The sequence below is a fragment of the Podarcis tiliguerta genome (assembly GCF_965153285.1).
Source record: "Podarcis tiliguerta genome assembly, chromosome: 3".
NCBI lineage: Eukaryota > Metazoa > Chordata > Lepidosauria > Squamata > Lacertidae > Podarcis > Podarcis tiliguerta.
Genome location: NC_139536.1, coordinates 60,350,071 through 60,377,552, shown reverse-complemented (window position 1 = coordinate 60,377,552; position 27,482 = coordinate 60,350,071). Strand labels below are relative to the sequence as shown.

Here is a 27,482-nt window from a genome sequence, read left to right as displayed (position 1 = left end):
ATGAAGAAAGGTACATTTGGAGCTTTTTAGTGTGGAAAAATGGAGATGAAGGGGGGATATGCTACAGATGTATAAAATAACGCATCATGTGGAGTACGTGGATAGAGAGAAGTTCTAAAAATACTAGAAACCATTTTCATCAAATGAAGCTGAATGGTGGGAGATTCAAGACAGGGAAAAAAGAAATACTTCTTCCTACAACACATAAACTGTAGAATTCACAACAAAATGTAATAATGAGCACTAGTTTAGAGATAAATTTATGGAAAATAAGGCGACCAGTGGCTACTAGCAATGATGGCTGCATCCTACCCTCCAGTATCATACAGGTTTGCTGAGGAGCAGCAGACATGGGGAGAGTGCTGATGTGCCAATTACCTGCTTGCAGGCTTCCCATAGGTACCTGGTTTGTAGAAATATTGTAAGAATAAGTCACTGAACTAATGGGCCTTTGCTCTGATCCAGCAGGGCTTCTGGTAGACATTTTTAGGATAGCACTGTTAGGATGCAAGGTTTTGTAAAGGCTATTTACAATGTGTCTTTTAGACAGCAGTGGAAGAGTACTAGACAATGACAAAGCTTTTTGTTTGTTTGCATGCACATTTACAGTCTCAAACGTGGTTGGTATATTAATAGATGTTTCTAAACTCTTGTTAACCTGTGTCCTGTATATCACACAGACACAAAAGAACCACAACCACCCAGATAAGCCTTCAAAAGTTGTTCCTTCTTTCTGGTAGGTGACCTGGAGAAGAAATTTGACTTGGAAGTAAGCCCTCTTTGTAATCAGCAGAAAGACACAATACCTAGTATACAAATTGGTGAGTATGCAATGCCTTCCATCATTAGCTTGATCATAAACCAAATGATGAAGCACAAATAGATTATTTATGTAAAAGTTACCCAAAGTCAAAATAGTTTTGCAAACACTCCAAAAGACAAATTTAAGCTGCAACAAAAAAGTATATACAAAAAAGGTACATACAGGTCAGATCAGCCGTATGGAATCTTTCACTCGCATGATCTGATGCTTTGTCAGACAAATGAAATGCGGGGGGTGGGGTAGGAGAGTAAAAGATTAAATATGAAAATGAAGCCTCAGACATTTTTAAGGCTGGAAACAGACAGCAGATGGAGAGCTGCATGTGGTGGTAAAAGCCCTTTCCCCATGTCCTATTGCTATGTCAAAACCCATTTTGCAAAATTTTGAAGAACCAGAATAGTCCCACCTGAAGCCTCCTTACCAGACAGAAAAGTAGATATAATGTAGACACCATGCTCAGTGTTCCTGTTTCCAAATGGTACAGACATTGGTTCCATTAGTAGCTATAATTAAAAAAAAAGAATTCATAACCACCAACCCAGTAAAAGGGTGCTGCCTGAAATGCCTCTAGATGAACCTTGTTGCTTACCTTCTGCAACACAGCCTCAATTAAATACTTAACAAGAAAACAAAATCTGAAATCCTGTATTTGTGAAGTACTAAGTTGTTTGTAGTTTTCCAGGAATCCTCCACATCTTCCCCTTTCCCCCTTTGCATACATCAAAGCACATGCGCCTGTGAAGTTGAGAGGTGTGATGCACCCCAGTTTTGCACATTTTGAATAAGCAATTGGAGATCTACTTCACCTTCATCTCTTTCAAATAATTCAAGTCACTAAGATGCAGAAAACTTCCATTGTCTCCCCAAACCTGGATAGATTATTTACAAAATCCTCTTAAGTCTAGGACAGAATTTTAGGACAAAGCTCGTTGGTTGAATAACTCAATGGTTGTTTTCCATTTAAAAATAAATCATCTTTTGGTCCTGTGCCTGCCAAACAAAAGAGAGTTATGACCTTTAAATGTTTTGCTCAAAGAAATGCTTCTACTTTTCTCTGAGCTTTGGAGTATGCAAAAGTTGGACCAGCTATGGTTAAAATCAATGACAGATTAAATTGTTTTGGTGTCTGTCTTCTTTGAGTAATTAAATATGAATTTACCCAGAGATCAAATTCAAAAAGATAGATGTCTGATATTTTTATAATAGTAGCAGCATCACATGAAATGAGTTCGCAACAATTTATGGCCCAACTCTAATTACTGTTTCAGATATTGAACAGATGTTTATCAGGAGTTCTTAGTTCCAGTTCCCGTTCACATTATAACGGTGGTCATCATGAAAATATACAATTGTAATATCCTTTTCTGGAATGTGCAAAGTAGCCCTAAGACTTCCTGAACTAGTAAATAAGCTCTCAGGACAGGGGGCAACACTAGATAAGCTAGCTCAACGTCTCTGCAGGAATTAAACAAATTCAAATTTAATTCAATTTAAACTTAAAATTGGATTATACAACTAATTCAAGCTTCTGCATGGGGCAAGTCCGCACAGTTCAAGTGGTATACCATTGCCCTTTTTTATTAGACAATTTCCATTGCTGAAAACAGCAGAAGAAAGGAGTTGACGTAGAAGGAACTGGTGGTGTTGCCAGCATAATTAACATAAATTTACATTAAATTTAAATAAATTGAAGGCCTGAAGCTACATGAGGCTCCAATGTTGCCATCTTCCCCCTGCCCCACCCCCGCCCCCCATCACTGCTGAAGAAAACATGGTCCACAGGTTTTATTTCAAGCTTTGTACTAGCGGGAAGGCCTAGCTGACTTAGCTGCTGATATGCTCTGCCTCGTGTTTTCCCTCAGGCTTCATGACCTACATTGTAGAGCCACTCTTTGAAGAATGGGCCAACTTTACTGGGAACACACCCTTATCTGAAAACATGCTGAACCATCTGAGGAGGAACAAGACCAAGTGGAGAAGTCTGCTTCATAAGCAATACAGCAGCAGCAGGAGCACTGACCACACAGTCCCAATGACTGAAAATGAAGAACAGACTTTAAATGAAGGAGAAGCCCCATAGTGCTGGCTTAGCACTCTGCTGCAGTGCTACTACCTTTCACAACAGTGAACAAAACCCTAAGAGGTCTGTTGGGCCATGGTCAACAATGCAGGAAGCGAAGAAATCAGGGAGGAAAGCCAAAGCGACAGATGTCCTCCTCAACTAAACCTACACCACTTCGGGGTTTGGCCCTAAAGTTCAGCCAAATCCCACTTCCTCATCTTACTATTTGAAGCCATTCATCACTTCTGATCACAAACTGCTTGAATGAGAAGCTTTTCAGTAGTGCTGAAGCTGGGGCAGTAGGCAGGTACCAACTAATAAGAGGATTAGAGGATACAGGCAAGACCAATGCATTCTTGGTTATCTATTGCATTCACGTTGGGTCATGCTGTGACGTGTGTTTCTGAATGACGGCTTAGAGCAATGTACAGTCTTCAGTCTGGCAGCTGGGCTGCACATTAAAACCCACCACCAGCACCGTCAGAAGGACATCTGGCCATGCAAGAGAAAAGCGTCTCATTTTAAACAATTAAAGCCTTTTTAATTTTTGTATTTGGTGCACTGGACAAGGAATCTAAGAACCTTGACGTAAGGTTATTCTGTGTACACAAAGCTTTTTCATGGTGGTGCCCCATTTTGTTAACCATTTTATGCCACTTTAGGTAAAAGACTGGCATTCTTCTCACTGCAAGAACAGTATTTCCTATCAAATCCAAAAGGGAAGAGTTGTACAGTTTAAATGTTTCCAGATGTCTCTTTTGATGACTGTATCTGTGACCTGTTTATATCCGCACATGTGTGTCTCCTGTACATATAAGGCGCTACTGATCCCATACCGAAATAACAAAGTATTATGGGAAAGCTACCTATATAAACAATGGCACTGTGAACAAAATACTGTTAGTTTTAGTATTGGAAGCATTTGTAAAGATGTTAGACTATTAATACACTTTTGTTTGCAGATAAAGGCCTTAACCTCTAGCATCCATTACTTTCTGATGGCTATCAAAAGTCATCTCATTTTAGTCCGGCCTGTTTTCAGTTGCCCAAGGGTTAGATTAGAAGGGCAATTTATTTGAATGCTTGATACACCTGCAGCTCCGTAGCGTTAAGCCACACTGCTCTAGTTAAGCTGCACTCACTTCAGTTGTTGCCAATCCCTACCCTCCTCGTATTTTCAAATGATCTGTCCATATTTTTCACAAAATTTTACCTTATTTAGGAACATGGTGGCAAACTGCAACCCAATGAAGCTTGGAGAATAAACACTTAGGGAAAATCAGCAAGGGCTTCATCGTAGTCATGGATCTTGTTGAAATTTTGCAGTAATTGAATATGCTGAGATGTCTCCACAATCATTGGGAGTAGAGAGGCACACCCCACCAAAAATTTGTTGAAAGTCATATTTCCTGTCAGACATAAGCTCATTCTTTTTATCATAAAATGAGAAGTACTCTACCTACAACAATCACAAACAGCTCACTTTGATAATCTCATGAACTCAGTTTTGCATGCCAAAATTAGCAGAAATATGGGAGTACAGTAACTGATTACTGAATATATAGGGGGGAAATTTTCTGGACTCACTTTCTCCTATATACAAGTAGAACCATTAATGGTTTTGCTTATCTACTAGTGCTTCACCAAGCACATTTCATGATGATAGTTACATCTTATTTTGGGCTGCTGAAATTCAGAGAAAAATACAAGATTTCCTAGACTTGTTTGAGAGTGCGATGTGTTTAACAATTTAAAGAAAAATCATCTTGAAAATCATCCAATCCATTATTTTTTTACACTAGTCACATATAAGTTATGTTAACTATTAGGTGTGATCTACTTCCAGATTTGCCATAAAATTGCTTATTACATAAGTACTCCTTAATTTCCATGATAACCAAACTGTTATACAATTATGAGGGAGGTTCTATGACAGATTAATTACAAAAGGCAAGTGAGTACATACAATTACATGTCAGTCCATTCTTCCGTATGCATCCTGCAATGGAAATGTGAATCATCATAAAGTTTAACTATCCTTTGATTTCAAAAAATTCATCATCAAAATAAGGAACAAGTCAACTACCATGAAATCTTAGGTGTTGCCTGAATTGGAACACAGCAGAAAAGCAAACTCACAACAATGCAAAAGAACATTTTGTTTGCAAGTCAAATCAAGAGCTTACTTCTGCTCAGAGATTGAAATATAAAGCTTTTTCTCCCTTTGTACAACGTGGAAGAAAGTGTACTGAGCAAACAGAGCTTCAGGCACACATTTTAGTTGCAACATACTGCAAGAAATTCACTGAAGAACAGTGCTCAAGAACTCTATGACATACAGCTACACAACAGCATTACATTTTGATTAAACTCAGAGTTCTCTGGACGAGATATGGTACATCTGTGCTTAGGAAACACCCACACTTTCATTGCCTTAATGAGGCCTATAGCAACTCCATATAGCCAATTCACACAGCTAGAGCGGTAATCAGTTTTTTCTGTCTCAGCTTCCCTGACAGATGAGTGCACTGTTCGTTTAATAAGGGAGCTCTATCTGTGCCACCAGCACATGATAAATTACAACCTACTGTAGGAGAAACCTGGTTGTGTGAATGAATGTCTTGAAGTGCTACTTCCATTAGTTTAAAAAACAGATACTAAAAGCAAGCATTAAGAAGTGAAATATCAGTGATTTGCCAAAAACCAGAACTAAGAAATACACAGCAAGAGCCGCAGAGTCTCCAAGCCAAAGGAATGTAAACCTTAGTAAGTCCCAAGGCAGAAAGGAAAGCTTAGGTTGAAAAAATAAAATACTAGCGTGATCTCTTTAGATTAGTGTGAAAATGGACTTTGAAGCCACATTTCACTCTGTGAAGAAAGGAGCTTTATATAAATAGTAATAGCAGCATTAACTTGTCAAAACTATAGCAAAGACTGTTCAAGATTTTCTTCCACATATCAGGATAAGAAAAAGCTAATTAGGATTCCATAGATTATTATTTTAACCTTAATTACCTACCGTGGTATTTCTGTGTCTTTCTGAAGATTGAAGTCAACCATAAAGGAGGGATGAACAGATTGCTGAAAAGGATAAATTACTGAATGTTTCAATATTTAACTCCACTTTGACATTTTTCTACAATTCTTATCAGATTCCTTTCTTTTTCAATTTAGGTGGGCAAGTGGGCCACATTGTGATACCAGGGCACTTTAAAACCCTAGCTGCAATTTACTCAAATATTCCAAAACTATATTCATATACTTGTGAGAAGTCTCACTGATTTCAGTGAAACACACTTTAAATAAAGGCTGCAATTCCTAAGTACATTTACCTGGAAGTGACAAATAAACAAAAATTCTAGAGTATGTTGATGTTCTCCCCAAGTCTGAAAAACAAGATTTCTCTGGGCATTATCTTCTTTCATTTTTGAATGGAAGAATGGCTATCATGGACAATTTTATTCTGATAGGTCATGTACCAAGCAGTCTATTCACGGGTCAGTCTGAGTTCTTTAACTAGATATGGGCATAAGACACCCTCAACAGCATTTATTTCTGTGGGAACCGTACTGCAAAAAGAAACTCTTGCTTTTGTATTGTGGCAAATATTTCAGCACAGCGGATGGCATACACTGCTGTCTCTCCACTGAACTGATGGAAGGCATGTCAGCAAAACAGAGATTTAAGCAATTTCCAATTATTCCCCTCCCTTCTGCTACCTACCTATGCTTCCCTAAATCTGTTCTGAAGGGCTGGGGGGGATCCTCCAAAGAAGATTTTTTAGTTTGGGGATCACTGAAAATTTGCTCCATTCTTCTCCTGCTAACAGATGATGAGCATAACATTGGTAATAATCATATATATATTTAGGTACATAAATTTTACATGCAAATAGAAGTTAGACTTGAGTATAAAACACATCTTTTTACATAAAGCTATGCCAAATAGTATCACATGGTCCTAACAAAACCAAATGTAGGACCAAACTTTAGCTACTATGATTGTGTATGAATATGCATTAAGCTGAAAGGAAGCAATAGATTGTGTTTGAGCATAAACCAAGCTACAGTTCGTTAAAACCAGTTTGTTCACCAAGCCATGCATTTTGTTCACAACTGATACAATGGATTGTTTTGTGTAATGCTGGTTTGTTGCCCACTCTGCTGCCTCTGCAGTGGCCAAGGAATGGCATGGCCTTCACATTACTGGTTCTCTTACTACTACCTAGCTACAAAAATGGGGCAGGAACATACTTGTTACACCTCATGCCAAACACAAGCCACCAAACTTTTCCTCTCTTCCCCAGTTCTTCAGAATGCCCTACACATCTCTAAATCCTTCCTTCTCAACCCTCCTGAATAAAATAATTTCTTGCTGCAAGACATCTCCCTGCAGTTCCATGGCCATTTCTTTGAAATTTGTTAGCCACCCCAAAATATGACTGATGATAATGGAAGGGATGCATATACTACTCCAGTAGATACTCAATCATCCGACACCAACTCTGAAAGAACTACCCACCCAGCTTTACCAATCACCCACTAAACACAAAAGACTCTTGCCCAATTTCTGCCTCCAGAAACCCTCATAGCTGTGAATGAAACACCAAACTTCCCAACCATAAGCAGTGTAAGATGGACTCTTTCCACAGACATGAACATACCCCAAACCACCAACCTCTGTTTCATACCTGAACATATTTGAAGTCTGCTCCCAACTTTGTAAAAATCAATTCCTGACTCTGACTTCTGACAGACCTATCTATGGGGCCAAGGTCTGCATTAGGTCAAGTTTCTTACCTGTAGTTGGAGCTCTGGATGGTGGTTGCTCTTCTTCTTTTCCTATCTTGGAACCTAAGGAAGGTGGTGAACCAGTCCTCAAAAGACTGTAGGAAATACACAGGCAATTCATCAGCCCTCTTGGTCCCATTGCACAGTTCCTCTGAGGCATCTGACAGCACATTCAGGCTGATATAGCAGTTCTTTCTGGTACAGTCACCATCAGCCTCTTTGTCCTCTTGATGTTTGTACATGGCTACCATGATAATGGCACTTACTGAAGCTTTGCCACCGATGATGCCTCTCCAGAAATTCCAGGAGCAGAAGAGATTATCTGCCTAGCCAGCAATGGAGCAGCCTGTCTTGGCCACCAATGCTGCTGACTGCCCAGTAGCCAAGGGTGGCATCTGTATCTAGGAGTGAACCTAGTTTATAGTAGAACAGCATAGTGCATGGTTCTACCCCAGAGTGCTTATTGTGAGTAGTGAGAATTTTTTTAAGCTTTTAAGAGTGTTCATCTTTGCACAGCACTGAAGAATGCAACAACTGAACCCTTTCAAGGACATTTCTTTGGAGAGCTGGCTAAGTATCGCCTCAATGCAGTTCATATTCTAGAGTTCCCTTTTGTACTTTTCTTCATGTGTCAACAAAAATCCCTCTCTCTTGTCCTTTGCTTCTGTAACAACAGCTACTACTAGTCTGCAGCAGCAGAGCTGAGATATTGCTAATGCAGCTGACACACATAAGCAACACCATCTTTCCAAGGGAATACAAAGTAACACAGAGTGTTTATGTAAATTTTTTTTATAAAAAAAAACACTCTCCCCAATAATTGCTATCACACGTTGTTTACAATCTTCAAACCTTGGTACTAGTATGATTACTCTGAGTGAGCAATCATCCTTGGTGATAGCATGATACTGACCAAAGGGGGACTTCAGAGAGCTAAGTACTGAAGGGTCATGAGTGTTTCCCAGAAGCAGAACTGCCAAAAGCACATAAATGGGGAAGAACAAAGGTCAGCTTCATGTACTTGCTATAGATAGGGTTTTTGTGAAGCTGCATTTGTCTTTAAAATTGGGGTAAGATACTAAGAACAAAGGAATGCTTTCAACATGTGCTCTTGGATACATGCTAGTAAAAAAATTGCATAAATTTTCTCATTGCAAAGTGGAGCTAGGTTGGCAGGCTGGAAAGGAAGAGCTTGTCATGGCATGGGTGTGAGGAAACCTAATGCTAGGCAGAGGAGGAACGAAGGAAAGAGCTGGAAAACTGCCAGTGAGATTCACTTGGCTGCATGAGCATTTTCTAACAACTCTTACCCATGTGGGTGGCTGGGATACAAGGCTGGAACAAAAGGGATTAACCCAGGATAGCAAGTTTGGCTGCAATGACGAACATAGTTCAAGCAAGCAGAGAATCATGAACCAGCTTCAAACCATGATTTCATATTCTAATATCCTGGTTGTATATAAGCCATAGTTAGGTGGCTGGGGAGGATTTGGATGTACAAACTACAGTTAAGTTAAACAAACTGTGGTTTAGTGTTAGGTCTGAACAAGGCCTTGTGTGAAATTGTGACTGCTATGCAGTGATGCCAAGAACTAAACTGTATCTTTAACATACTGCTGTAAGTATTCATGTCAAAAGATAACTGTTAATAAAAAAAATACAGAAGGATGATGTTTGCATATGTGCATATCTCACATTTTAGCCAATTTAGTCAAGCATTTGCTTTGTGCTTGCATCTTCACAAGAATTTTTGCCACTTTCAGATGCTGTTTATAAATACAGGCTGAATTCTACAAGCCTGCTGAACACTCTAGACTATTTCTGAAAATCCCCCTACAGTTCAGAATTGGTTCAGGAGTGGGTAATACTTATCACAGCAATCCGTGTGGTTTGGCCCTCTTAGAGCACGTCATACAATTAGTAAGAAGTTCTCAGAATGCACTTCAACTTTTAGATGTCAAAACATCCCCTATTTTCTCACTTTTCTTTAATCAGGATTCTCTCCCCCCCCCCCAAATCAGGATCTCTTGAAGCCCTTCTTGGTCACAGAAGTATCCTAATAACTTTTATATTTGTGAGTCAAGGAAACAAACCATGTATTTCTGACTGCTAGTAGAAATTCTCCATTACCAAATCAAAAACTGATGAGGGTGGGAAAGGGTAACATGACTCCTATAGCCCAACGTTCAATTTCATGCCATTTGTTACTTGGGCTGCCTATGCCAATCTGCATTATGAGTTAATATGCTAGAAATTTTGATCCCATTTTCAGGCTTTTCCAGCAGTTGAGAACATACTGCACTCCATAATTTTCCAAGCGTCAGAGTTCTGTGCAGTGTTTTTTTATCAAATATCCATAAATATAAAAGTTAGTCAACACCAAGTACAGAGAATTTATTCAACCTATATTAACCCTAGTGTGAAATATAAGCCAATGCTCATTTATCAATTGAAAGATAAGCAAATTAAAAATAATAAACCACACCCAAAGTGCTGTCTCTATTCGCTTGATGATATTTTCTATAGCTGAGTTTCCCCCTTCTACTTATTTAACTTGAAATAATGCTTAATGCATGGTAAAATGCTGTAGAAAAAAACATCAGTATTTTAAAAGATGCAAAACTCCTTATATGAAGCAAAAAGTTTTATCAGATAAAATGTATTATTTAAGATACTAAAAATGACTTGAGGGCAGATTACTGGATTATGGGAGGTATGTTAGTGCACCAAAATTCTTATGATTAGCAGTGTATCACCAGATGGCACTTCTGCTTTATAAAAAATAAGCCCTAGAATATGCTCCAGATAAAGGAACCTCAAGTCCCATTTGCATCTCAGGATCCAGGAGATCCAAGAAATCCAGGCTACAGAGGTGATTACTAATTCTGTGCCAGGCAATGGTAACTCTATGCCATGCAATGCATTGATTTTTTGGTTTTGGAAAGAAGACGGTGTGAAATGTAAGAGAGAACTGCAAAACACAACTGCCAATAGTTAGAGCTCCCATACAATATCAGGAGACGCACAAGCACCAGAAGACAACGAACAACCATGCATCATGAGGACTGAGCACTTGTAGAGGTTTCACTCCACTGATAAATATTAACAGACCACAGGGAGAAGGGGAAGACAGCAGCAAGCACACTGAGCAAAGAACTCACACAAGAAATACCACGGTCACTACAGTCCACATACTACTACATTAAGAAATAGCTGGTCAGCTAGCTGGTCTAGTTCCAAGTGCTGGTGCAGCTGTAATCTTCTAAAGACACCAACAGAATGGGGATGCCATACAAATCAGGGTGCGGGGGACTGCTAACAGAACAAGTAGCATAGCACAATAGTAAAGAAATATGTGGTAATGAGCCCACAGAGAGGGGAATTTACCTCTGGATATGCAGGAATCCTGTTTATCACCAGGCAACTGCAGCTTTTGAGAAACTAGCCTTCTACGCTCCAGTTCTTTTAGTATCTACAAAGACCTAGAAACTTTATAGCATGAATATCAACAGACTAAAAACAAAACCAAGGTATTTGGTTGTTAAACTCTATGGAAGACAGGCAATATAAAAGCAAAACTATTTTTTTTTGCAAAGCTATAGTATCAGATTGCCCTCTGGTGGTTAGAAGCATGTGTTAATCACATTTAAAATACATGGGTTGGTCATTAACATCTACGGTAAAGGATGTGACTGAGATACCATTTTCACAATCAGGATGACGGAGGAATTTGTTCCGTATTTTTCCGATCATCCTTTTGGCTCAGAATGCAATCATACATTCCTCTGGATTTTGCAATAGTTTTGGTCCCAAAAACTGTGCACAATAATACGTATTTTATGTACCGTATTTTTCGCCCTATATGGCGCACCTAGTTTTTTTTTGGGGGGGGGGGAGAAATAAAGGAAAAAAATTATTTCCCCCCAATGCGGGGGGGGGGGGGGGCTCAAGCTTCCCCCGACCCCAGAACAGGCTGCTATCCGCAAGCCTGGGGAGCCCAGCGGGAACTCCCGCCGGTCTCCCCAGGCTTGCGGAAATCTGCCCGAAGCCCGGGGCACGCTCCGCTGCGCTCCCCGGATTTTGGGCTGCAGGCTGCTGTCTGCAAGCCTTGGGAGCCCAGCGGGAAGTCGCGCCGGTCTCCCAAGGCTTGCAGAGAGCTGCCTGAAGCCTGGGGCACGCTCTGCTGCGCTCCCCGGGTTTCGGGCTGCAGGCTGCTGTCCGCAAGCCTTGGGAGCCCGGCGGGAACTCCCACAGGCTCCCAAGGCTTGCGGATAGCTTCCTGAAGCCTGCATTCGCCCCATAAGATGCACACACATTTCCCCTTCATTTTTGGAGGGGGGAAAGTGCATCCTATAGGGCAGAAAATATGGTAAATTAAGTCATATTAAAAGAGGAAATGCATTCAAAAGCATTGAAATCTGTGTTTTGTGGGGAAGTGCATGTAAAATGAACCTATGATTGAGGACCAGTGACAGTGAAACAAAATGGATTTAGGCTAGTCTAGTTTAGGCTAGTTTAGGTTGGGTCTCTCTCAGTTTTTGGACTGCAACTCCCAGCATCCCTAGCTAACAATACCAGTGGTCATGGATGATGGTAATTGTAGCCCAAAAACTGATGGAAACCCAAGTTTGGGAAACCCTGGACTTGATAGTCCTCAGGGTCCCTTCCAATTCTATGATTCTATGAAAACCAACCTCACTCTCAAAATTTCATTGTTCAAAATACAACCACAACCGAACATTCAAATGCAAAATTAATTCCGTTTGGAAAAGTTACAAGCAACTGAAAATTATGACAAACATGGAAAAAACAACTCCTATAAAATATTTCTCTTTTAGCATGAGTGAAGCACTCATTAAGACAAGGTTTTTACTCACTCAAAATGTATGGTATAAAGATTTTTATGCAATAAAATCTACAACAGTTGAGAGTCTAAAGGAGACTCTCATTGCCGTGTCTAAAGGAGATAGAGATAACACTCAAATCCAAAATGTGTTTTTTGGGGGGCTGTTACTGACATTGTTATGCAAAGTGTATGCAGGGCCTTAATTATCTTGTGAATTGCTGCTTGCCTTCTGGAGACCTTTGATATAGTTTAGACATACTGCTAGAAGCAGAGTTTCCTGCATCTGCTGTCCTTCCAACCTGACTCCTTTTTCACCTCTCCCCTCAAACAACTGAGAGACAGACAATATGCTACAAAACTAACTGAGAAATACTTTGCAAGTTATACAATGCATTTTTGTTGTTGTTCAAGAAGATAAATAGGTTTAGGTCTGATAAGAAGGCAAGTATTGCATATCTTTTAATTTGTCCTAGAATTTCCATTGCTGCCACAAAAAAACACCCAACCATACATGGCTTCCAAGTTATCTCTAGCCCACTGTTTAAATATTAAAAGGCTATATATAACACACTGCTAATTGTTTACAATTAAGAGGTGACATACTAAGACAGACATCAATGTACTGTTAGCTCTAGAGTGGCACATCACTCAATAACTAAACAGGCACACATAGCCAACATTCAAATTACATGCATTTACTGCTATCACATTATTTATGATATAGGCCAAGTAATGTCTTTGCCCATGCAAATATCAATACAGAACTAAAAGTTATCTCTCCCTTGAGAAAGAACCATGCAATGAAGGAACAGAATACAATATCAAGCAACAAATTATCAGAAGGAAGCAATTTAATCTCAGGGAAGGAAACCAATATATTGAGCCAAATTTCCTCTGCTTGCCATCCACACACAAAAACCCATTTGCAAGAATTATAAGGAACAATGCACTGTAACTGGGAAAATAAATAAAAATATAAATACGGTAAGTAAATAAAAATATAAAAATACAATAAATAAAAAGCAACACTCAAAAGTCCGCAAGAGCCCACCAGGTTTGAAAACACGGGGAGAACCTGATAAACACACATTATGGGTAAAATCCAGAAACTCTCTGGGCTGTGCAATATCTAGGTTGCATGTATGACGGGGCATCCAGAGTTTAAATGGTTGTGGTAGAAGAGATGCAAACGTTTTTTAGATAACACTTCGACCCTGTATAGTGTACTGTAAGTTACAAGGGGAATGACATATCATATAGCTTATATTCCTCCACAAATCTTCATACACAAGACTACGAAATCTGAAATATTTCAGTCATGGAGAATGATCATACAGTTTAGACATAAAGATTTCTTTTGTAAGCAAAATTTACTGGAGTGCAAATAGTCAACAGCAATATTTATTTGAATCATGCATTTCAAATATGCACACAGTTCCTGTGTTTTCTTTACAAACTTTTACAGTATTCAAGGAAATTAATGGTCTCTTACTCAAAACCAAGCAAACACCACTGGTGCCAATTATTGAGATCTTATAAGGCTGCACCACTGAATCAAATTGAGAAAGGGATAATTCTGAGGAAGCTATTCCTTATTATCAAGACATTAGCCCTATTCAGTGATGTTCCCATCATGAAATTAGCAATCATGTAAGAGGAAGTGGGGCTCTGTCCACTGGTCCTGTCTTTGTGTCTTCATCCCCAACCTCTCCCTCATTGTAAATGCATTGGGGACAAGATCGCAAAGGGAAAGCCCATCAAGCACATGCAAGCTCCATACATAAGGGTCCCAGTTGATGGGGAAAGGCTACATGTGTTAGGTGGGACAGATGCTCCCTCTGCAGAGTTATCCTCAATGTGTTGAAGTAAGGCTGCCGAGAATGTGAATGTGCAGGGGAGAGGCCAAAAGCCACAGCACGCATCAACTCTTCACACAATAGCTAATCCCATTACAGGAAAACAAATGAACAGGATACTGTTTCGTAAATATATTATCATCTACATATAACCAAATTAATTTATATTTTGTTTCTATGGTACTATTCTCTTCCCTTTTTTGACATGTTTATGTGTCTGCTTTAAATTCTGCAGCCCAGACTAGAAAGTTGTTATAAAAACCAGTAAAACATACTCCTGCTGATAAAATATTTTACGCAAACAAATTCCAGATGCTTGGCTGCTGAAGTAGATTAATGAAAAACAGCTAGCTCTAAAAGCCGTTGCTTTATAGCACAGTATCAAGGTCTACAAAACCAGTGGCAGAGCTTTTCTCAAGAAGCTCTACACCATGGCTAAATATGAATTGCTGGTTTTGCAGGTGATCCCTACATCAGCTCATTAGTTCTAATAAGCGTCTGCTTCATACTTGGCTTCAAAACGCGACAGCCAACCTGAAACAAAACACATTTTAAATGCTATTTTTAGAAAAGATTGAAAAGGAAAATACGAGTTGGTTAACACTTTTCTCCAATCTTAATGAACAGGCCAAGCAAGAAACTTCAATGTAGAGCGAGTGAGAATGTCAAACATAGACCTACAATAAACAACCAATTTGTTAGGAAATAACTTATCTGTTTTTAAAAGAAGCATTTTCATATGAAATATGTTGGGCTTCCATATATTAGATGGAAATATGCACTAAATATTTTAGCAAAATAAACAAAATGGTAATAGGACAGTCTGCCACAACGCGGCATGAAGTTTTACTCATTTTTCAGAATGAATTATTTCATGAACTGCTCCTATGTCCAATGTGAACAAATCGACTGCTCTTCATGACAAAGAGTTTCATGAGTTGCTTCACAACTTCCTTTCCCACTTTGAGTTTGTCATGTTCTAGTATTATGTGGCTAAACTCATTTTATATGGGTTTTTAATTGTTCTTAGCCATTGTGTCTATGTTGGTATATTTTGCTAATGGTTTTATAACTGGTTTTGCTAATTTTGGATGTAGCTGTTGTATTTTTAATGTCTCTGTAAATATGGGCAGTATACATATGCAATTATTGTTGTTCAGTTATTTATTTAATTCAAAATGCATCTGTAAATCTCCCACCAGCTTCTGAATAACTGAAACTACTGCATGGCAGTTTATTTTTTAACTCATTTCCTGAATTCAATAAGGGTCAAGAGAAAGTATCACAAGAAAATAAACTTGGGATCACAACTGTACAGCTACTGTGTGGCATCCTCTCTGTAAGACAACAGAATAATTCAAGCCATCCCTGTACTTTGAAAGTAAGCCCCCTTCTACTGGCCCCTAATGCAGAAGATGGAAGGCCCTTGCCAGCACTGGGCAAGGATGGGAAAGACGTTCAGCTAGTGCAGAGGCAACCCTCTCCCAATCCTTAATCATGCGTAAATGATCAACATGGGAGCCTCCTTCAGGAAGTCCACTCTCAAGTTTCCTCCACTAGCTTTAAAACCATGCTTAATGCTTTTGTAGCAGCATTAACCTTTTAAATTTGGTTACATCTCTTAGTATGTTTTAGATCTCTTCAATGCTGTTGATCTTTTTTATGCTGTACTACAGTTTCACCTGTTATGATTGTTACTGTTTTCCTTTAATATAAACTGTAAGCTGCAAGTGTATTTTAACTGACTTTATATGTTCTTGTGTAGGTTGCCCTAGCAATTTTAATTAAGAGCTGTACAAACATATCTATAATTAATAAAATGACAAACTATTTAGCATTTGCTTTCCCCCCCTTAATTGAGATCATAACACTGGACACTATTAGACTTCATTCTATATCACTAGTATTCATGCCATATATAAATAACAGAAGCCATTAACAAAATAAAAACATATACATACCACTGGGGTATCTGGACTGGAAAATGGAGAATTACCATAGGATCTGTTCTCTTTATCAAAGGAATCATCATTGTTCTGTGATGCAAATTTCTCTTTAAGAGCTTCTGCTATTAAAGCTGCTGGATCCCACTGTGATGCAATTCTTTTTTTTGTTTTGGGTAGAGGTGTACCTCCTGGTGATCTGGAAAGAGAGCCAAAATGTTTGCAATCTTCAGTCAAAGATGCTGCTTCTCCTACATGGTAAATGCATGCAGTACTACTTGCCACCCTCTTCAGTTCTGTGACCCTCCACAGATAGGCTTTTTTTATTCCAGGGAGGCTTCTGACAATGCAACCAGGAAAGAGAAAACTTTCATGTATTCCCTCTCCCCCCTTCAACCACCAAAGCCTTCACAAATCTGCTTCAGAGGATTGGGGGTACACTTCAGAATAGCATGGGAAGTGTCACAAGGAGAGGTGTATCTGCGAAAGTTATTTTCTTCCCAGTTTGACAGACAGGATCAAAGTGTTGGATCAAAGTGCTTTCTGAAAGCAAAGGGTCACTTTGAAAAGAATCAATGCATTCTCATGCAAAGTAAATTCTGGGTATCTTGCTGTACCACTTGACACTATGTGCACCTGGCCTAGTATTGGGGAAGAGAGTTAAAGAACTCATTGAGTCCACTGTAGATCCTTTCCCATGAGTTCAGCTGCATGTGAGAGAGCATGAAGGAGGCACTTGAACTTTTCAAATAAAACTGGTAACCAGTTTCTTCATCTGTGTCTGGGGAGCTGACACCAAGACGCATTGAACTACATGACAAGTAGGCATCTTCACAACAGCACAATCTCGTGCAAATTTATGTGATGTGCTGATGCATTCAGGTATCAAATGCAGGCATTTGCTATCAGACACCTCATTCTTGATTTCAGTTCATTTTCAGATCCAAGGAAAGACTCTTTAGGGAAAAAAGGAAGCTAACCTATTATGGCTATTATCTGAATTCAACAAATTGTAGAACATATATTTTTAGCTTTTGATTTTATTGATCTTCCTTTTCAAAATAAACTGTTTTTAATTAAAAATTGATTTTTATTGGCCATCTTGATGTGATTTTTATCATCTTTGTAAACCGCTTTGAGGTTGTACAGTCGTACCTTGGTTCTTGAATGCCTTGGTACTACTACATTTTGGCTCCCGAATGCTGAAAACCTTGAAGTAAGTGTTCCGGTTTATGAACGTTTTTCAGAAGCGAATGTCCGACGCAGCTTCCGCTTGAGGGCAGGAAGCTCCTGGAGCCAATTGGAAGCTGCGCCTTGGTTTTTGAACGTTTTGGAAGTCAAACAGACTTCCGGAATGGATTACCTTCGAGAACCAAGGTGCGACTGTATTTAGAGTTAAGTTGTATACACAGTTCGTTAAATAAAAATAAATACATTATATAGCAAAAATTATTTGTAGCAGCTATAACGAACTATCAGGAGAGCTTTCAATGCCATGTCCTCTGTCACCCACTCAGAAGAACAGGGAAAGGAAGGAAGGTTATGAGCACCAACTTAGATTTTCAGGGGAAATAATTCTGCTAGTTCAGTGTGAGTTCTCTGAACAATTTATGTATTCACTCATCAGTCCAAGTGCATTCAAGCAGGAGTGGGCGCTGACAGCAGCTAGGCACCTGTGCATATAACACCAGTTTCAGGCACTCTTAAATAACTTATCAGAGGGAAGATGTTGACCATATTTTATATTCATTATTTTATCTTCAAACGCATGTTCTGCTCAACATACCTCTCAACTGCTCTTAGTTTGATCTTATTTATATCCTTCAGAACATCCATCATAGTGGGAAGAGCTTCTTCCTTCTGCCAACCTGTACTATCTGTAGTATTTCTTATCTTACTTGAAGCCCGACGTTGTTTAATAAGCTCAATGGCTGAATTACGGGAATCAAAATTAGATAGCGGTACAGCTGGACATGGTGGTGCTGGTGGCGGTGGAGGAACAGCAATGTGAGAACTTGGGACTGGTGTTGAAGTCACTCCTGGCTGTGGGAGAGCATTAAAGGCCATGTTTGAAGAATTCACAATGCCTGAACCTATTAAACAATTAAAGATGTGATATTAGGGAACTTTAATGTTGCTATGACAATGGCATGAAGGTCCTTTGATGCACTTTTAACCCTACCTGCAAAGTCTAGCAAGTGTTGTCTTCCATGAAACAACAGAAGACTCCAAGGAACAAAATCATACTACCTTGAAAGGTTCTTTTAAAAAGATTATTCAACAGACAAATCATTATGCTACACTGGTTCTGGCAGATTTCAGACTTAGACAAGGAAGACCTGGATTCAGATCACTGTTCAGCCATGACAACTACTGAGTGACTCTCTCTTAACCTAGGTTTCCTCAGAAATATTGCAAGGGTAAAATGTAATATTATAAATAGTGCCATGAATTCCATGGAGAAAGAATTGGATAAAAATATGGTAAATAAACTATACTGGACAACCTCCCACCACTAAAGTCACTCACAGTCCTTTAGTTTAAGATTTCAGACATCACTATTACACCTTTTCAAGCACATTACTATAGTTATAAGGGCTAAAAGAAAATGTTTACAAATTTATTTGTTAAAGTGTTTATAATCCTCATTTCTAAAAGGCTGAATCCTGAAGAATATAGTAACATTTTCAGCTGGTATGGTACAATGGTAAAATATGGGCATTGCACAGAGCCCCAACTTTCATTTACATAATTAATGAATATTTTATAACACAACAACCATAACTCCCCCTTTTTTGTTTGAACAGTAGACCTCTATACTATTTCACAATTGCTTTTGATCTTTCCCTCAATCTGAAAAGAAGTTTGCCAGGCAGCATTGCGGGGGTGGGGAAGAATGCTGTTCCCTCCTAGGAATATATAGAAATAATTGCGAGTTCTTTGGATTCAGGCAAAATTCCCAATAACTCTCCTATCTAGTGTGTTGGCTAGACTTCTATTTCTAATATATGTTATTTTGTTTTCTCTTGCCTACACTACATATCTAACTTTTAAACATATGAACACTGTGTGCTGGATAATGAAATATCAAGACAGTTTTCTATATAAATGTTGCTATGAGATGGCAGTGTGACTGGACATTATAAAGAGCAGGAGCCATGCATGGACACATGTATCAGGAATCACAAAGACAGGCTTACATGGTTGATCATTTCCTGATCTAGGCACTGCCACAATTGCTGCAATCTGTGCACGAAGATGAGCTAATTCATTCTCAAGAGCAGAAATTTTTTTGAATGCATCTTCATTCACAACAGTTAAGTTTTGCACACTTCCTTTTGTAGCAACCGGCATAACTCCACTCCATTCATCAAATCTAGAAAATACCAATGTATAGATTTATAAGTGAACAGAGGAAACACTGAAAAAGCCAAAATTATTACTGTAAAGAGATATACAAACATATTCAATCTGACCATGACAGAACTCAACATTAGGTGTTCTGCAGCACAATTCTATATATGTCTGTGTTTTATGGGCATTTCTCTCAGGTGCAGAAGAGTGCAGTTGTACTCACATCCTGCTTGTTCACTTCTCATAAGAAGCTGGTTGGCCACTGAAAGAACTGGATGTTGGACTAGGTGGGCCACTGGCCTGATTCAGCAGGTTCATCTTATATTCTTATGCACAATCAGAAGTCTACTTGTACAAAGTGCTTCTATTACATATTGGGCAATCTTCTTCTCTCAATAAAACCCCCCATGCCACTGTTCTTTGGGGGGGGGCGTGTCTCCTGACATTTAAGAGAGGCATTTCTCAGTGAGTGGGCAGAAGGAAAGGGAATGAGAAAGCCACCATCCTCATCTTCCCTCACTCTCCATTCTCAGGATACAACCCATTACTGAGAAATATAAAAGTGACTGCAAAAGCTTGGATGATGTTCTTATAAAAAATCAAATGCTGATTGTTATTGTCTCTCAAGTAAGGAAAGCAGCAGCTAAGAATCACTGAGACAATTCCATTATAAAACAAACATTTATTCTAAAGACATGTCAGTTTTACTTACCTAAATCTAGCGTATGGTTCTCTTTCATTTTCTGCCATCCACAAAACATCAGCAAGAGATGGTGTAACAGAGCTACTAGAAATACTTTGCTCAGATGTCAAAGAATTCAAACTCTGGATTACCTAAGGCAGCAGAGAAGAAATATTATTAAAAGTCTATAAATGTATATCAGTATACATTTATATATACTGTACATATACAAAATATACTGTATATATACAAAATAAAAATATCAAGCATCCACTAGTTCTAGTATTTTAATGAATTATTTCTCTGTTTAGTGAGTGGTGCAGGAGAACCATGTTGTTGTCCTGTCCGATATCCTATCAGCTATTTGCCAAGCAGAATAACCGTTTGACAGCAAGAACAGACAAATCAGCCACCAATTAAGCCACTGCGGGTTGCCTGCCTTTGTGTGTCAATATGTGATGCGCAGAGGCTCACTGCATGGATCAAACCGCAAGGGCAAAGAGAAGTGAGACATGGTGAGTATCACCTGATCTGCATGGCAAGCCACTGTACACAAATGGCAAGAAGCAGCCTCCAACATGACAACTCTTTCTTGCCCTCTTTGGTAGCAATGCCATACTTCCAACCACTTTTTTACTCCTTGTCTTTATCTTTGAAAATTCTAATCATTCATTTAAGATGAGGTAAACTAGAACTGTCAACAGCAGGGTTATACATATTGTTTCAAGAGGTTTGGAGGCACTACCACCATAACTCTTCTGAAAAGCCAACACTTAGGTGGGAGAGAGCACAATTCTCTCAATTTGTTTTTCAGGAGCACAGTTACAGCACCATCTTTTAGCTGAATTGCAATGGCTAGCAGATAGTATTCAATACTCCCCCCCCCCCAAGTACTACAGCACTGGACTCTCAAATACTTCTTTTTCATATTCATAGCATAGAAATATTTAGGATTTTCCCTTCCCTTTATCCATTTTCCTCCTTAATTCTCAGTGCTGGATAATAATCATTTCTACCATAACTCAAAATACATTTCTATTACCAATTTCTAAATCCTAAACAGCACAATTCCAGTAGAATTCATTTAGGGATGCCTGCTGTTTGTTCCCTACATTATTATATGCCACACAGAACATGATTTTAAATAATGTATTAAAATTGTATTAATCTTACACTTTGCAATAACCCCTATACCTGAAACTGAGGCCTTGGACAAGGAGTTAAAGAAAGACATTTCCCCAGTCTGCGAACGAAACTTCGGGTAGATCCATACTTTTTTCTTTCCCATGCCCAGGACACCTAAGAATCAAGCAATCCTCTTCAAGTTAAATGAGAATATTTTTAAAACAGCTGTCAACCAATAAAATAACTTTTGTTGCTTTGTCATCTATATTTTAGCCAATAAAATGTATGTGCACATTACTGAAACCTTAAGATAGATGCATTTTGCAGGAATTAAAAAAGTGTAGGCTGGTTTTCAGCTTAGTAGCAGATGCAAACACTTACTGTTTGGGCAAATAAAGGTGATTGTTACTGTGCAGGATTTTAAGGTAAACATGAATCATCAATTTTAATCATACATTTGGGGGGGGAAGGGGGGGTTTCCCCAGGAATGCTTCAGTTGGAAACTGTTTTCATAAATTGATTGACATCTGATTCAGCATGTTTATTTTACCTGATACATTAATTTATGTGTTATATCTCTCAAAAGGCCATGACTAGATGGTTGCGTGGGAGCCTGTTGAAGCTAAATTCTTTAAAGACAGAGGTCTTCTGGTTGGGTCGAGATGACATGGGGTTGGGGGTTAAACTCCCATCCCTTGCGGGGGCGTAATTAGTGCCAGACCTTCTGTCAAGAGTCTGGGTGTAACCCTTGACGCCTCCGTCTCTATGGAGGTGCAGGTAACAGATACAGCAAAGGCAGCATTTTTCCATCTCCGCCATGTTAAGCAGTTGGTTCCTTTATCTTTCTCGCCCTGATCTAGACACTGTGATCCATGCTTGATTACCTCCAGGCTTGATTACTGTAATTTGCTCCTCCGGGGCTGCCCATGAAGCTGAGCCAGAAACTCCAGCTGGTGCAGAATGCCACGGCGAGACTACGTACGGGGTCTTCGCCGTGCGACCACATCCAACCAGTGCTATATCAGCTGCACTGGCTCCCGGTGGAGTACAGAGTCAGGTTTAAGGTGCTGGTTCTAACCTTTAAGGCCCTATACGACCTGGGACCCTCGTACCTATGGGACCGCCTCTCCTGGTATGCCCCACGAAGGACCTTACGGTCTGCAAATAACAACTTCTTGGATGTCCTGGGCCTCAAGGAGGTTAGACTGGCCTCGACCAGAGCCAGGGCATTTTTGGCCCTGGCCCCAGTCTGGTGGAATGCTCTGTCGCAAGAGACTAGGGCCCTACGGGACTTGACATCTTTCCGCAGGGCCTGCAAGATGGAGCTGTTCCTCCAGGCCTTTGGTTTTACAAGACCCTGCATATAAGTGGCCTCTCTAACTCTTCTCACCAGCTCATACAAATAGCTGAGCATGGTGAGTACTAATTTGCGGGTAGCCATCTGATCTTATTTTGATTTAAATCCGATTTTAAGCTGTATTTCAGTCGATTGCTGAATTTTATGTCTTAATGTATTATATATTTTGATGTTAGCCACCCTGAGCCCGGTTCTGGCTGGGGAGGGCGGGATATAAATTTTTATTATTATTATTTCAGTAGTCAAAAAGTACTTGACGTGAAATAATGGGGTTGGGGTGGAGAGATTCAATAAAGCACACTGACACTGCAATCCTGTGAATGTCTACTCAAAGGGAGGTTGTACCAAGTTCAAGGGGGTTTCCCAGGTAAGTATCACCTAGACTATTGAAATGCACTCTATCTATTATCTATTCTATTAGAGTGCATTTCAATAGTCTGGGTGTTACTTCCCTGGGAAACCCCCTCGAATTATTTTAATAAATAATAATAATAATAATAATAATAATAATAATAATAATGAAATGCACTCTACACTGGGGATCCCTTAAAGACATCCAGAGATGTCTTTTAACCAGCTAGTGGTAAATTCTGCCACTGGAATATTGATAGGTGCATCTGCACCGTTTTTACACCTATTCTGCATGATCTGTATTGGCTGCCTATATGTTAGCAGGCACAGTTAAGATGCTAGTGTTGACTTTTAAAGCTTCAAATGACCTGCAACCCTGTTATACTTCTTCCCATACCAACCGGTTACCGGGATGGAGGATACAAACTTGTCTGTTATGGTGTAGCACCACGAGTGTAGAATTCTCTTCTCCTGAAGGCACAGATGGCAACATCCTTGCTGGGAGTCAACAGTCAAATTAAAATACAGTTGTTTTTATGGGCCTTTGTATTTACTCTGCACCAACATGTTTGACTGATTATTGTTTTTATTAGCAATTTAAGTTTATTACTGTTTTATGTTATATGAGGCTGTGTTACATTATGTGGGAAACCACCCTGTGTTAACCGTGTGTGATGAAGGACAGTCTTGAAATTTCATTAAAAAAAATAAATAGCACATGAAGTTATTAAAAGGTACAGTGTAGAACCGTAGAAGTTACAAAAAGATAACTGCTTGTGAAAAAGCATATATTTGCTAAATTTTATTACATAATCTGTCCTGTGTTGCATATACTGCAACTTATTTTCATTGCTTATATTTTATTTTAAACATTTTTATGTATGCCACCAATAACTTTGGTTACAGGATGGCATAGAAATATCATTAATCATCATCATGTATGGAAGACTCCAAAGAAAGAAAGAAAGAAAGAAAGAAAGAAAGAAAGAAAGAAAGAAGTGAAGGGAAAGGACACATTGGAGAACATTTCTGATACTGCAGAAATGTGAAGCTAGTCATGAAGTAAAATTGCTATGGAAGAAGCCAACACCTACACACTTCATAAGCACTATTAAGGAAAAAAGAAAAATGTTGATGATCTTACTGCATAGCTTCTTGAGATGGCACATAACTGTTGGAAGTGTGCTCCTGAAGAGGTGTTCGAAGGAAGATGGGATGCAATCATATGAGCAAAGGCATTAAGACAAACTTCACACCTCTGTATAAGCTGTAAAAAGAAAAATGTAATAAAAAGGCAATCTATGCAAATCCAAGAATCTATAATCAACCCAAACATTCTAGATTCTCAGTCAGCTGGGTAGGGAAGCAAACAGAAAAGAGCTAACTCTTCTTCAGAAAGAAGGCAGGATCAGGAGGGGAAAACTTCATGCCATCCCTGGGAAGGAGGAACCTTCCAGCTCTACCTTCTAGAGAAAAGCATGGTAGCTCTAGTCATGGTGGCTGTGCTCTGCCTTCACAATCTGAGACTTTATTCTACTGAATATCCCTCTGCTATTTGGTGCACTACCCTCCTGATTGAGAACAGAAAGTTGGACTCGCTTTGTTCTTCAGGTCAGCAGGGAGTGGAACAGAGAGGCAAACTCACATTATATAGATCAATCAGATTATAGAGGGTGGTTTATGCCTCACTTCCGTGATATTTATTATAGTCCTGTTTTTGTTAAGGACATTGTTGGACTCCTAATTCTTGTCCCTTATGATGTTCTTCTTTACTACTATGTTATTGGTGATAAATGCAGTTCTAAGCACTTTCAGTGCTGAAATCAAGTCTGAAAGACTCCTGCAAGACTCCTCCTCTCCAGGAAGGATATACAAGTTTCTCAATCATTCAGCCGTTTTCCTGCTCTACTCCTCCACACTCACCAGAAGAACCCTAGACGCTGATAGTAAGCATACAGAATGGAGTCATGGAACACTGTGAAAACTGTATAGCTCTAACTCTGTTTTAATACAAAACTTCCATAAAACATCCCCACTCCTGAGCTTGTCAATAATATTTGCTTACCAATTCTGGTGGCACACCATAATATTCCAGCAGTTGTCTTAAGAGATTCAGTACAAGAGACATAGTACAAAGCACTTGAATTAAGTCAAGTGCCAGTTAAAAATTACTGTTGCACATGCCAGAGGGGCTCAGCAAATATTTGCTACAGCTGCAAAGAGAAGAGTTTATTTCATAATTAGGGTAAAACTACAAACTCAGTTTACTTATACATCCACATGAAATATTTATAAATGCAATGTGAAAGTACAATTAGTTAAAAGAGTAATAAGGAAGGAGTATTATAAATTATTAGAAATGATAATTGAATCATTGAATTGTAGAGTACTTTCCCCAAACTCAAGCTCGATCCATAGCATGTGTTTGCAGGAGCAGTATTAATATTCAAAAGGGACACACCTCTCTCACACAACTAAAAAACATTGCCACACTTTTACAGCCAAGAGAATGAACCACAATTTCTCAACCCGCCCCTTAACTCAAGAGGCAGCTGATGTTTAACACAACCACCATTTCACCAACACCTCAAACTGAGAATTGTAGACTTGGAAGGGACTCCCAGGGTCGTCTAGTCCAACCCTCTGCAACGCAGCAACCTCAACCCGCGCTCCCCGATCCAATCCGAAGCCAACCTGGACCCGGTTCAGCTTTACAAATGTGCGAGCAGTTTTATTTCTGCGCCATTCGGAGGGTCACGTTTCTACGGAAGAAAGGGACGGTCGTGCGTTTAGAGGCGGAAGGAAACGACTTTTTGTAAACAGACACCTGGAAACATGATTAAACCGTTATATAAAAATATTGAAAACAAAAAAAGGATTAGCTGAATGAGAAACTGTTACCAGGACAACCTCTGCAGCTTTTGCAGAGACCTCACCAATGTGACAGAAAGAAGGGAGAGCGGGCGAGAGGTCTCAAGCAGAGGAGCCCCTTTTCCTCGCTCGTTCATTGCAGCAGCTGAGGGGTCAGGAAGGGGAGTTTTACCATTCGGTGAGGGGCCTGTTGGTGGCGGGTTGCTTTTTAATTTTATTTTTTTGCATCCCGTCGTTTGTCTCTCGACAGGCCCGCTTCCTATAGGCCGGGGAGGGAGCTAGCCCACAACTCGCGTGGAGAGAGCCAACCCCGCCCCAACGGTCCTCTTCAGCCGTTGAAGGGCTGCTTTCATACGACTTTCCCAAACCGTCGGGTAAAGCAGGACGCTGAACGAAGCCCGCCCCGCAGCACGAGCGCACCGCGCGGAGACCGAAGCAGCTGCCGGAGGGGAAACTCACCCGCCACCGCGAGACTTCTCTCTCTCACACGCGCGGACGCCGAAGCGAGAGATGAGCGGAAAGACGCCGAGCGCGAGACAAGGACTCAGCGCAATCAAACCTTGGCACTCCCTCTCGATTGGGTGAGCGGGAAGAGGCGTGGCTTCGCTCTGCAGCCAATCCCGCAGCGCTAAGGCGCCGTTTCTGGAAAGGGTGTGGTTTGCCGCGGCGCAGAGCCCAACCGTAGGAGAGACGCTTTCGGACCTCGGGGGATGATGGGAAGCGGCAGCGCGCTCTAATAAGTGGGTGGCAGAATCCCCAAGGTGCTATTGCGTCCGCTGTGTGCACGAGACAGTGCTTTATACTGTATATGTTAAACATACGTCAGCGAGGGGTTGTGGTTTTAGTTGCACTTCTAGCTGCTTTTATGGGAGATAGCACACAAGACAAAAGCTATAATCACCTAATATTTAATCAAGTACCTATTGAAGCTAATGAAAACTTAACAACCGTTGCCATCCCTACCATAATTATATTTCTTTCCCTTTGACAGCGACTCAAGGCGGCTTAGGTTAGCTAATTTCCACACAAAGCTGCCATGGCAGCCCCTCAGCCATTCCTCCAGAGGTCCACTAGCCTATTGGAGAACGAAGTTGTGTGCCACAAATCTTTTTTTGTGCACCGCCCTAAGCTAACAGGACTCTCAAAGCTCCACTCAGGTGCATTGGAGGATGCTATCCCATCACCAGGGCTGAAGAGTAAAGTTCCGCTTCTCTCCATGGAATGGGGGAAGCCGTCCTTTGCTCAGGAAGCAGAATGTTTAGGACCTGCCTTGATAACCACCACTCTGCAGATGAAGTCTCAAAACTGCTAAACCCTAGGGAATAGTGTATACTACAAATCAATTGTTTCCTGATGGCTATGCAAATATCTAAAACAGGAGTGCAATTATGCACATGCTAATGAACAGTATTACTAGATTTC

The 27,482-nt window shown here is 39.9% G+C and overlaps 2 protein-coding genes across 17 annotated transcripts in view; one reads left to right on the top strand and one right to left on the bottom strand.

Annotated features, from left to right (window-relative positions):
* Window positions 1-9,343, top strand: part of PDE7B (phosphodiesterase 7B) — a 162,583-nt gene extending 153,240 nt beyond the window's left edge. For 4 of the 5 annotated variants that reach the window (XM_083435043.1, XM_083435044.1, XM_083435041.1 and 1 more), the window contains 2 exons: window positions 741-821; window positions 2,686-9,343. In XM_083435043.1, coding sequence (XP_083291169.1) covers window positions 741-821; window positions 2,686-2,903 — 299 coding nt within the window. In that variant the 3' untranslated portion in view covers window positions 2,904-9,343. Of the gene's footprint in view, window positions 1-10; window positions 822-2,685 lie in introns of all 5 variants that reach the window. The other variant, XR_014509847.1, reaches the window with a different exon arrangement.
* MTFR2 (mitochondrial fission regulator 2) lies at window positions 4,766-26,737 on the bottom strand. Of its 12 annotated transcripts, none has more exons than XM_083435061.1 (13): window positions 26,520-26,736; window positions 25,884-25,951; window positions 25,255-25,402; window positions 24,334-24,456; window positions 21,551-21,655; window positions 20,387-20,508; window positions 19,521-19,696; window positions 18,107-18,413; window positions 16,339-16,519; window positions 14,850-14,911; window positions 6,609-6,704; window positions 5,905-5,966; window positions 4,766-4,884 (listed from the first exon to the last, which is right to left on the bottom strand). In XM_083435061.1, exons 3-13 carry the CDS (start codon window positions 25,315-25,317, stop codon window positions 4,823-4,825), a joined length of 1,359 nt encoding a protein of 452 aa, XP_083291187.1. In that variant the 5' UTR covers window positions 25,318-25,402; window positions 25,884-25,951; window positions 26,520-26,736; the 3' UTR covers window positions 4,766-4,822. The 12 variants fall into 12 exon arrangements, with proteins under 12 accessions (XP_083291187.1, XP_083291191.1, XP_083291189.1 ...); XM_083435065.1 differs by lacking the exon at window positions 26,520-26,736 and adding an exon at window positions 26,126-26,478; XM_083435072.1 differs by lacking the exons at window positions 6,609-6,704; window positions 26,520-26,736 and adding exons at window positions 7,685-7,770; window positions 26,091-26,474 and having other exon boundaries at window positions 4,857-4,884.
* Window positions 26,738-27,482: the final 745 nt, after the last annotated feature.